This window comes from Lactuca saligna, chromosome 1 (assembly GCF_052625555.1).
Source record: "Lactuca saligna cultivar CGN05327 chromosome 1, ASM5262555v1, whole genome shotgun sequence".
NCBI lineage: Eukaryota > Viridiplantae > Streptophyta > Magnoliopsida > Asterales > Asteraceae > Lactuca > Lactuca saligna.
The window spans coordinates 47,062,128-47,074,875 of NC_136417.1; the positions used below are offsets into that span (position 1 = coordinate 47,062,128).

At 32.4% G+C, this 12,748-nt stretch overlaps 1 protein-coding gene across 1 annotated transcript; it reads left to right on the top strand.

The window, feature by feature from the left end:
- Positions 1 to 4,448: 4,448 nt before the first annotated feature.
- Positions 4,449 to 12,038, top strand: LOC145035449 (ubiquitin C-terminal hydrolase 12-like). The gene is made up of 30 exons (XM_078983996.1): positions 4,449 to 4,707; positions 5,235 to 5,334; positions 5,504 to 5,654; positions 5,744 to 5,901; positions 5,981 to 6,465; positions 6,548 to 6,656; positions 6,741 to 6,856; positions 6,954 to 7,052; positions 7,246 to 7,355; positions 7,431 to 7,584; positions 7,670 to 7,816; positions 7,895 to 7,975; positions 8,067 to 8,186; positions 8,335 to 8,457; positions 8,600 to 8,677; positions 8,762 to 8,850; positions 8,938 to 9,046; positions 9,112 to 9,180; positions 9,269 to 9,379; positions 9,468 to 9,523; positions 9,596 to 9,773; positions 9,910 to 10,011; positions 10,445 to 10,516; positions 10,728 to 10,793; positions 10,930 to 10,995; positions 11,072 to 11,158; positions 11,238 to 11,354; positions 11,439 to 11,513; positions 11,603 to 11,689; positions 11,777 to 12,038. Exons 1-30 carry the CDS (start codon positions 4,678 to 4,680, stop codon positions 11,816 to 11,818), a joined length of 3,387 nt encoding a protein of 1,128 aa, XP_078840122.1. The 5' UTR covers positions 4,449 to 4,677; the 3' UTR covers positions 11,819 to 12,038.
- The last annotated feature ends 710 nt before the right edge of the window (positions 12,039 to 12,748 follow it).

A 12,748-nucleotide genomic window follows, 5' to 3' on the forward strand; every position in this document is an offset into this window, starting at 1 on the left:
ATTGTGTATAATTTTTACCCGTAACTAAATTCTATCACCTGTTGGAGTAAAAGAAAGGTTTCATGGCCAATTCATAACACTGACTATGATGCATGGTCTAAAAGGGTATAATCCATTTTTTATTTAGACAATTTTGGACCCTTGATTAACAATTTTCATAGATAAATTTCTAAAGTATGAGAACTTAACTACCAAAAAACTAGTAACTGCATAGATTCGCTGCATGCACAAATCTATGACTTTTACCCAACTTACTAGAACAATGGCTCGCTCTTTTAAATCCCACCAATACCCCATGTCTAATTATATATGAAGCATATAATCTGAATTAGAAACATCTATAATCCAAATCAATTCAACAATAAAAGATGGATAAAATTAAACACAAACCCTAACATAACACAAATTCAAAATGCTAACCTTTTAATACTCTAATTGGTAGATTTGGACGGAGCGTTCTTGTTGTAGATGAAATTAGGAGGAGAATAGATAAGAGAGGTGATCATGGCTCCAGGCAACACCCCAAATAAGTGATGCTATTGCCAATTTTTTCACTAGCGGCTCCTCATTTTGATTTCATCCTCCCTGTAGTTGAAAAAGAATAAGCGTAGAAATATAAAAGAGGATATAATATATATATATCTATATATATATATATATATATATATATATATATATATAGAGAGAGAGAGAGAGAGAGAGAAAGACAGAGAGAGAGAGAATAGGTCAAATATATTTACTTTATTTCCTTAATTGAATGATTTCAATTAATGACTTCCTTAATTAAAAGTACAAAAGGTTCAAAATACTATTTAATGATTTATTTAATTATTTATTATTTATTGAATTATCATTGTTGTATTTGGACACATAATAGTTTGCTAGAAACATTCGAACCTAGCTCTCTCTCTCTCTCTCTCTCTCTCTCTCTATATATATATATATATATATATATATATATATATATATATATAGGGGTGTTGATCGGGTAATTTTTCCGAGTTTCGGGTCAGTTAATTCGGATTTTTCATGTTAAAAAAAATATCCGTTACCCGACCCAAATTAAATTCGGGTTTAGGTAATTCGAGTAGTGGGTCGGGTTCGGGTAACTGGGGCATTACCCGAAATATATAATATTTTTTGAATTGCACCTGAAAATAAATTTAATGAAATAAATACATCGTGCTTTATTGATCTTGTTTATATAAACAAACGAGGCATGAACGAAGTTACTCAAACTTTGAACATTGAGATTTTTTAGTCAATAAACTTGAGATACCAAGTAATCTTTTAACAACTTAATATAATCTAATAAGATGTTAAAAAAACCGAATACTTAAATATCTTAGTTTAAAAGTTTAAAATGTTTAAGATAATTGTAAACATAAGTTTTGCTATGTTCTAATGTTTCATCATGATAATAAGTTTGTTAGTTTCAATAAAAACTATAATCTAGAAAACAGTTAAGTTGTAAAGAACATAGTGATATATAAACAATTGTTTTTAATTTTGTTAGTGTTATATTGCCATAATAAAAGAGATTCATATTATACAATAATGATAGTTACTTTAAGCATGATTAAATACTTACTATATAGTACAAGCTTTTACAATTTTTTTTTTTTAATAATTCGGGTATACCCGAAACCCAACAAACGTATCCTATATCAGATCTGAGAAAAAAATCATGTTACCTGAATATCCGAAAAAATTTACTTAATATCCGAAAAAATCAAACGGGTAATTCGGATCGGATATTTTCGACAAGGATATTTATATATCGTCGTCATTCGTCATGCTTCTTTAAGTATGTTTTGAAGCGTCAAAGTGGTTGCAAATGCTTTCTGTTTTTCTAAGAAAAATGTGAAACCTGACCCAAAGTAGAAAATTTTAAACGCACCAATAAGTTCGAATTATTTGGGCTTATTTAATTTAGGGAGTGGGAAGTCCAGTTAAGAATAAGTTTCTTGATGGTTATGGTTTGAGCCATTATTTTAGTGGTTGAAACTTGAATAATTTTTTCCATTAAAGCATCCAACAAGCCAACAAGATAAATACGATTACAGACAGGCAAGACAGGTCTAGTTAGTACAAGCTAATATTGGGCTATTTTTTATAATCTTCCACACCTTCGATTTATAGAGAAAACGATTAAACCAACGTTGCACATAATAATAATAATAATAATAATAATAATAATATAAATTCAACCACATAATGAATATGATTATACTAAAGATTTATGCTCATTTTTAATATTCACATCTACACATGTTACGTGGTAAGAAGCTTACTTATGAGTCTAGAGTGGGAGGAAAAATTATACGCGATGCGGCAGTGAACACAACCGGACAACCCCAAAGGTGGCGTGGTGGGTGGGGTTGAGGTTCGAACCACCACATACTGCAATTCTCTTAGTTTATTTATCTATTTTTCTCTTTTCCCTCCATCGCTTAAACACACAACATATCAACACATAAAGTATAAATATAGTAAGGTGATGAGCGGTGACAATTTTCTATATATGGTGGGGAAGTTGTAGTAATGTGGTGATAAGGTTAGGTGACAACACTTTTAGAATGGACAAGTGGTGACCACTCTGATAGCCTAACTACAAATAGAGTTTGAATGCAACTTCACGTATCATAAAAAAATCAATCTATATAGAGACAAACACAATAAAAACAGAGTAATGCTAAAAACATATCAATGAACAAAAAACCACATTTTGCATGAAAATGTTGTGCAACATGGATTTTGGAAAACAACAAGCACGCATGGATTGATCATTTCGTTAATAATGAACCACAAGCATCCAAAAACTAGTTTTTAGTACAAAAAATCAATATTGGACATGGAATTTTTGATTGATCAGGTTACATAAATAAAGAGAAAAATTTCAAAGAATCTTTAAACTTAGGACTCTTGTTAGTTTTGATCACATGATCTTTCTTTTACATCTTATGCCACTTGACATTAATCTAATCATTTTTTGTGCTAAGACTAAGTAAACCACATATTAGTCGTATTCAGGATGTGAAATTTCCATAAGGCAAAAGTGTATTGCATGTGAAAATGACAAAATGTCATAATACAACATTATAATCTTTCACAAGGATTCAACCTTTGTTACCCATTTGTTATATTCACCAATATATATATATATATATATATATATATATATATATATATATATATATATATATATATATATATATATATATATAAACATTTTTTTACTATACTAATGGATATCTTTTTTTTTTTTTTTGGATTTATTATTGGCTATAAAACTTATATGTAAAAGTTTGTTGATCATATCTCCTTTTAACTTATACTTATTCACCAAGATACCAGCTTTTTATTAGGGGTAAGAATTATAATTCGGTTTGAAAACCGAAGAAACCAAATATTACCTTAAAATGAAGAATCAACTATCAATGATCGGATTTTCATGAGGGCTTGAAGCTTAAAAAATGATCAAGTCATTTAAGTGACCACTATATTAGTAAAATAGTAAATGGGCTATCTGATTTTTACTTTATAATTAATATTTTTTATTTAATACATAAAATATATAATATACTTTTTAATAATTGATTTATGATATTCAGTTTTTTTTTTTCGATTTGGTTTGGCTTAAACTTCATGAGATCGAAATTTGAACCAAAAACAAAATTCATAATTCAGTTTGGTCTCGGACCAAACCAAAAACCAAATTTAAATATAGTTTGGTGTGAAATCGATTCCGATTCGATTTGGTTTTCGGGTTTTTTTTTTCGGTTCTAGACCAAATAATTCTCACACCTACTTTTATGATTTGATTTTCCATATCCAAATATATACATACGTTTTTAATTATTTTATTTGCAAAATCTCACATATAGTTTTTTTTACTTAAAAAACCTCAAAGAGACGATTAATTCAAAAGTCAAATAAAAATTTGTCAAAGTTCAAGATTTCTAGAAATTGTCAACATTCGCAAGCGAATGTGCAAATGTCAAAGCGAGTTGCACAAGTAATCCAAGCACATGCCACAATACAGTTTATTCGTTTTCTATAGTGATTTGATAAACACAATGTATTTTTAAGTTTTAATATTTTTACAATCAGTAGTAATTAATGACTTTTATCTGAAAGATAACGATTATATCCCTTCAAAGGTAATCTTAATCAATATTAGATATGTATAGGCGAAGAATAAAAGAGTAAAAATATAACATAATTATAATTATAATAATTGGAGTAAATGTGGGCCAATTACACGCAATATCTTGCGTTAGTAATACCATGAAAGGTCATTATCAGCTGCGACTCACCTCCACAGGCAACACCGTGAAACTCTACGTGGAAGCATCTTACAGGCATTAAGCAATCATGACTTGTACAACCGATTACATGCTACCCCTCTCCCCCCTTCTCTTAGTTTTCACAAATAGCCCTCATCTTTGGCAGAAAACCCAAACACACCCCTCACCCCTTCTTCGATGCTCAGAAGAGAAGAAGCGCGAGCGCCTTGGTCCTTCTTGCACACACTTTCAGCCTTCAGGCCCTATCAGCCCACCATTGCCGTTTCTTCCCCTCTACTCATCACCTTCAACGCTCGCTTTCTCTATCTAGGTATCAACGGTGGTGACTGGTGACTTCTGATCGGACGGCGTTCCTCTCGTGAGAATCATGACCATGATGACTCCACAACCGTTAGATGTACGTATCTACCACTGTGTGTGCGTGTGTGTGTGAAGTTCTAGTTCTTGCAGTGATAACATGCGAACACATGTTTTAAGTATTATTGTTACATTGCGGGATGTAGTTTCTGTTGCAATTAAAGGTTTTGCTTGGTATAACACTTGTGATCGTGCTAGGGTTTTGTTATTAGTCTCGGGAGTATGTTAGCGTAGTTTATTTGGCGATTTGAAGTGTTGATTTTAGGTTTTTTTATTCTTAGGGTGTGAATTAGGGTTTTACTTTGATCAGTATTCGATAGTTGATTAGTCGTTTCTATATTTGTGCTTGGGTTAATAACTTATTTGTTACAAAACAATGCAACATGCATAAATTGGTAAATTTTTAGTAACATATTGAAACATCGACTGCATAATTAGGTAAGAAATCCGCATAGTTGCATAGTTTCGTAAAATCATGTAGTTTCATTGCTTAAACAATTCATTGGCCCCTGTGGTTTCATTTTCAATGTATGTGTGTTTTGATTTGTCACTTAATTGGCTAAACAGCAGGAAGATGAAGAGATGCTTGTGCCACATACAGAGCTAGTGGAAGGTCCTCTTGCTTTGGATGGCACTCCCCCTGTTGAAGGCCCCCGGCCTATGGAAGGTTTGTGGTTCACTCTAGTCGATTTGTTTGAAGGGTTATTTGTATGTTTACACTTTTGGAAGTTCTTTATAGAATTAACTTCACTTGCCACAAGAGACTGTTTCTGTGTCTGCATGTGCTTATAGAGCCATTATGTTTATGTTATGATTTTGTACTTTGGATTTGTTAGTCATGGGTCAAGCAGAAGTTGTTAGCACTGCAGAGAATCAAGCAGCTGATGAAACTCAGGCATCTAGGCATACATGGGTAATTGAGAATTTCTCTCGTCAGACCAACAAAAAGCTTTATTCAGATATATTCGTGGTTGGTGGATTTAAATGGTAAATAACTCTCTCCTGCTCTTTTGAGTTTGCATAGACCTGAGATGTTTGTTATTGGTTCTTACTTTCATAGCTGATTATTTGGGCAGGCGTGTGCTTATATTCCCAAAGGGAAACAATGTGGAAAATTTGTCCATGTATCTAGATGTGGCTGATTCCTCAACCTTGCCATATGGTTGGAGTAGATATGCCCAATTCAGCTTGGCTGTGGTCAATCAGATTCACAATAAGTTCACAATGAAAAAAGGTACGGATTAGACAAAGATCCATATATGTATACTAATCCTTGCTTCAATGATCTAATCAGAATCTATTTTATTTTGCAGACACACAACATCAGTTTCATGGAAGGGAAAGCGATTGGGGTTTCACATCTTTTATGCCACTTAGCGATCTATATGACCCCAGTAAAGGCTACCTAGTGAACGACACATGTATTATTGAAGCTGATGTGGCTGTACGAAAAGTGGCTGATTATTGGAGTTATGACTCAAAGAAGGAGACTGGCTATGTTGGGCTTAAGAACCAAGGAGCAACTTGTTACATGAACTCTCTCCTTCAAACTTTGTACCATATTCCTTACTTTAGAAAAGCTGTGTATCATATGCCAACAACAGAAAATGACATGCCATCAGGGAGTATTCCTCTTGCTCTCCAAAGCTTATTTTATAAGCTTCAATATAATGAAACTAGTGTCGCGACAAAAGAATTGACAAAATCTTTTGGATGGGATACATATGATTCTTTCTTGCAACATGATGTGCAAGAACTTAATAGGGTGTTATGTGAAAAACTTGAAGATAAAATGAAGGTAATGTTTTTGACTTTTTGACTTTTTGTTTGATGAGTGATTATCCAGTTTGGTCTGAACTTTTGATTGTTGTTTTGTTCAGGGAACAGTTGTGGAAGGTACAATACAAAAGTTATTTGAAGGACACCATATGAATTACATTGAATGCATCAATGTGGACTTCAAGTCAACTAGAAAAGAATCGTTTTATGGTAAATATTGGAAGAGTATTATGTGGTTTGACTTGTGCTGGTTGCCTACTTTGATTAATGACATCATCATAATGTTGATTTCAGATCTTCAACTTGATGTGAAAGGCTGTCGGGATGTTTATGCTTCTTTTGATAAATATGTTGAAGTGGAAAGACTCGAGGGTGACAATAAATACCAGGCTGAAGAACATGGTTTGCAGGTTAGCTATCTGTCCATTCATGTTTGTAACTTGCACATTACAAATTCCATTGAATGTGTTTCTTTGGGTAAACAATTCATGTTCTTTTTGTATTTAGGATGCTAGGAAGGGAGTCTTATTTATTGATTTCCCGCCTGTTCTTCAACTTCAACTGAAGCGCTTTGAGTATGATTTCATGAGGGATACAATGGTAAAAGTAAGTATCTTTTGTTTCAGCTTTGATATGACAATTTTAGTTGTTTTTCTTGTGTGATAAATATAAATAATAATGTTGATAAAAACAATAAGGTAATCTAGTGCCAAAATTTGTTAATACACAGTAGTAGATTGTGATTTGCTGTATAATGTAATTTAGCAAGTTATGGTTAAAAATCTGGTTCATTTTGCAGATAAATGATCGTTACGAATTCCCATTAGAGCTGGATCTTGATAGGGAGGGTGGCAAGTATCTATCTCCTGATTCAGATAAAAGTGTTCGCAACCTTTACACCCTTCACAGGTATATCTCATTACTTTGCATGTGGTGTCAGTATGTTTTTTTACTTCTTTCCTTACATGTATTTCCTGTTTACAGTGTATTGGTTCATAGTGGTGGGGTCCATGGTGGACACTACTATGCATTCATCAGGCCAACCCTATCAGATCAATGGTTCAAGTTTGATGATGAGAGGGTTACGAAAGAAGATTTGAAAAGGGCATTAGAAGAGCAATATGGTGGCGAGGAGGAGGTAGTAAATTACTAGTTTGCCCCCAGTATTTATTAGTCTCTAACAACAAACTTATCTTGTCACTGTTTCGTGCATTTCTTAACAGCTGCCCCAGACCAATCCTGGCTATAATAATGCTCCGTTTAAATTTACAAAATACTCAAATGCATACATGCTTGTGTATATACGTGAGAGTGACAAGGAAAAGATAATTTGTGATGTGGACGAGAAAGATATTGCAGAACACCTAAGGGTAAGCAATCATATTGATTTTTATATTTGTTTGACTTGCGCTGTACAAAGTTAAAGGCTTGCATTTATTTATTTCCAGATAAGGTTGAAGAAAGAGCAAGAAGAGAAGGAAGACAAGAGAAGATACAAAGCCCAGGCTCATCTTTACACTATTATAAAGGTTTGTTGATACTTGATATTATTAGCAAATCTTTTAAATACATTTTAGGGAAGTCATAACTAATATATATATATATATTTTACATGGCTAGGTTGCACGTGAAGGTGATCTATTAGAACAGATGGGGAAAGATATATATTTTGATCTTGTCGATCATGAAAAAGTGCACAGTTTCCGTATCCAAAAACAGATGCCATTTAACCTTTTCAAGGTACTCATACTCTGTTGTCTTCTCTGTGTTTGTTAGTCCCAATCAGTTTCTTAGGATTTGATAGAAGGAAATTTATAGTGTTCTATTTTGGTGTTTAAATCAATAATTATTGATTTAAGTTACTCCAACTGTCTATTTTGGGATGCAGGAGGAGGTGGCAAAAGAATTTGGTATACCTGTTCAATGCCAGCGGTTTTGGATATGGGCAAAGAGGCAGAATCATACATACCGTCCCAATCGCCCTTTGACACCACAAGAGGAAACACAATCTGTATGCTCCCATTTCTTTAATTTTTTTTTTAATTAATAGTTAATATTTGGTATGGAATTGTAATACTTTGGTTGGAATGGAAATGGGTGTCTACAATACATGAACAACACATTACTTAGTAACCATTCATATGGGTGTGCAGGTTGGCCAATTAAGGGAGGCTTCTAACAAAAACAACAGTGCTGAACTGAAATTGTTCTTGGAGATAGAGATTGGACCGGTACTATTATCGTTACATCTTCATAAATATCCATTCCAATTTCCAGTTGCTATTAGATTTTTCTGAACATGTATTTTGTTTCAGGATCTGAAGCCTCTCCCACCACCTGAAAAAACAAAAGATGATATACTTCTTTTCTTCAAGCTTTATGACCCTGAGAAGGAACAACTTCGGTATTTATTTCCCTTTTCTCCTAATATGTATAGGATGATGATATTCACTGTTAAGTTAGATAAATGATACATTTTCTTGTTTATCAGTTTTGTTGGTAGGTCTTTTGTGAAGAATTTTGGTAAGCCGATTGAAATTATACCAAAGCTGAAAGAATTGGCTGGATTTAGTCCTGATGAAGAAATTGAACTTTATGAGGTTTGTTTTCTAGAATCTCTTATATACTTTTGTATAAATAATAAATAATTTTGAGTTGTCATCAGGAAATAAAATTCGACCCATGTGTCATGTGTGAGCGTCTCGACAAGAGTGCTTCATTTAAATCTAGCCAGGTATGTATGATTCCCAAACCCAACATATTTGTAACAAACATGAGGTATCAAATTATATGTAAAAGGTTTTTTTATTACTATTATTCAGATTGAGGATGGGGACATCATTTGCTTCCAGAAACTTCATCAGGCTCATGCTGTAGAGAAATATCGACATCCTGATGTTCCTTCATTTTTGGAATATGTGAAAAATCGTCAGGTTGATTAAGCTCTCTATTAAATCTGGAATTCTAATCAGAATTATGATGAGATATTCAAAATACATATGAAAGTCATATCATTTGCAGATAGTTCATTTTCGATCTCTGGATAGACCTAAAGAGGATGATTTCTCTCTGGAATTGTGAGTTTTGCTTTCTATTATTTAATTGTGGATTTGGGTATTGAGTGATTTGTGTAATGAATGGATTGATAGGTCAAAGTCGCATACATATGATGATGTGGTGGAAAGAGTGGCTCAGAAACTTGGTCTGGATGATCCATCAAAAATCAGGCTTACTCCTCATAACTGTTATTCTCAGCAACCCAAGCCCCACCCCATTAAATATCGAGTTGCAGATCATCTGCTAGACATGCTGGTTCACTACAATCAGGTTTGTTTGTTTGTTTTTTTTTTTTTAAAACTATTGTAAAATTTAATCTTTTATGTGATGATGATGGTGATGGATAAAAAATTGATCAAGTATATATGGTGTGAATCTAATCTAGTTTGCTTTTTGGGGGGCACAGATTTCTGATATTCTGTACTATGAAGTGTTGGATATTCCTCTGCCAGAGTTGCAATGTCTGAAAACTCTCAAGGTTGTTTTTCATCATGCCAAGAAGGAAGAGGTATGTTTCTATAATAATAATAATGTGTTTTCAAATTCAGGATGAATGGTATTGGGATCTGAAGGAATCATTATATTTCATGTGATTAGTTGATAGGAAACGAAATGGAATTCAATAGCGAAAATTAAATAATCTTCAACTTTAAATATTTAAATATGTATATAATTGAATTGTTGTTTTTATTTTTTTTGATATACATGTAATTTTATTAAAAAATGAAAAAGAAAAGATTACATTCTCCCATCAGAATGGTGAAATCAATAATCAAACATGGGATTTGAAAGATTGAATTCTGTCCAAAGTTATGTCACTGAATATATATATATATATATATATATATATATATATATATATATATATATATATGGTTTTTAATTATATTATATTATATATGGATATGGAGTTGTAAGTTGTATGTTTTGTTGCAATGCAGCCTGTAATTCATAACATCAGGTTGCCTAAGCAGAGCACTGTTGGAGATGTTCTTAATGAGTTAAAGACAAAGGTATAATAATAGTCATGTTATTAGATTTTTGGTATTTTGGATAAGGATTTACATTTAGTCGAAAATAGTAATTTTACATACATTATATCTTTGACCAAGGTGTATCAAGGAATGAGTGAGTGAGTCAGGGAGAGTAGCAACTTTTTCAGAAAAGGAAAACCCTTCCTTGTGCTGCAATTAATTAAATTGCGTTTTGATTTGAAACAAACAGGTGGAACTGTCACATCCAAATGCTGAACTGAGACTGCTTGAAGTATTCTATCATAAGATTTACAAGGTATTTATTGCACTTTATCCCACTCTCACTCTCACTATGTTTATTTTTTTTAATTATTTATATCTATCCCATGGGAATTGTGTGGATTATTAGAGGGAATTGTGTTTTTGACGTTTGTTTATTTTTATCCTTTCAGATCTTTCCACTAACAGAGAGAATTGAGAATATAAATGATCAGTACTGGACATTACGTGCAGAGGAAGTAAGTTGAGTTGTATATTATATATGTAAAGAAAAATAAAAATAAAAATAAAAATGTTGGTTGCTGGTTGTGTCAGATTCCTGAAGAAGAGAAAGATCTGGCGCCCACAGACCGGTTGATCCATGTTTACCATTTCACAAAAGAGACGGCACAGAACCAGATGGTACCTAATATTATGAGTATTTATTTGTATCCAAATCCAACAACTCCCTCCCATGTTTAATTAATGATTTTACTTGCAGCAAGTACAAAACTTTGGAGAGCCTTTCTTTCTGATAATTCACCAAGATGAAACTTTGGGTGATGTCAAACTTCGTATTCAGAAGAAATTGCAGGTTCCTGATGATGACTTTTCCAAGGTACTTACTCATATTTAGTAATTCAAAATTCAAAATTTTATTAACGTAATGACTAATAGTAAAATATAAATTTTGGGTGAATAGTGGAAGTTTGCGTTTTTATCTCTCGGACGACCTGAGTATCTTGAAGATTCTGACATTGTGTCTAGCCGTTTCCAGGTTCATTTTTTATTATCACGTCATTTTGATTTTTCTATTGATTGATACATATATGATTAATATTTTTTGTTATTAAATAATTTGTTTAGAGAAAAGATGTTTATGGCGCATGGGAGCAGTACCTTGGATTGGAACACCCAGATACGACTCCGAAAAGGCCATTCACAGCTAACCAGGTAATGGTTTTCCTTCCTTCCTTCCATTTCACGTGTTGTTTAAGCAGCAAAAATAAGTAAATGTTTTTTGTTGGTTAATGTGTGCAGAACCGTCACACATATGAGAAGGCGGTTAAAATATACAACTAGAAGAAGAATGTAAACAAGTATTTCAAGGACGGAGGATGTGTCTATTCTCTTTTATTATTAATTATGATTATCATACGATTTATGGTTTGGTTGGTTGGTTGGTGGTGTTTATTCATTTTTGACTGGGTTGGTTTGACTTTGACTTTCACTTTGTGTTGGGGTGATTTGGTAAACTCAAACTCTAAAGCAAGTCAGCAGTACATAACAAGATTTTGGCCTATCCTATCACTATCACTTAATTTCTTTATCACTTTTACTTTCTGCACTGTAAAAACTTTCTTACATTTTAGATTTTACTGCTGGGTACACTTTTCTTTCTATATTTTAATTATTAATCTGATGCTCGCCTAATATGCATAAAATAAAACCTTGTAAATGCTTTTATTTAATTACTAGGTGTAAAACCCGTGTATTAAACGGATTGATTAAACAAAAGATTAAATATTAAAATGTAAACATTAAGTATTTTTTTAAATAAAATTTAGAAATAGGGAATGCAGAAACTATTGATTACAATTACTATCACATTTATTACATTTAATCATACACATATATAAATATATAAGTATTATGTGGCTTTTTAATTTAAAATTTGAAAAAACTTAGAAATTAACATCTAGATATTATTTATTTCAATAATATAATAAATAACAAGTATCAAAACTAATGAAAGATTGATACATGGCAAAATGAATCTTCATTTATTATAGTTGATTATTGTGTGCATAATAAGCTTTTCAAAAATGAACAAAACCTGTATGTATATAGATCATACATCTGTAGTAAAAAAACATCAGCTATTGTTTAACTTCTGCTGGCTAACTTGTTTTGTCTGTCACCTTCACTACAATATGATTAGGCTAGCAGCAGGCCTTTTGGTATTCGTTATAATTTGGGGCGAGAAACCGGTGAACCAGGTTTGGAACCGAA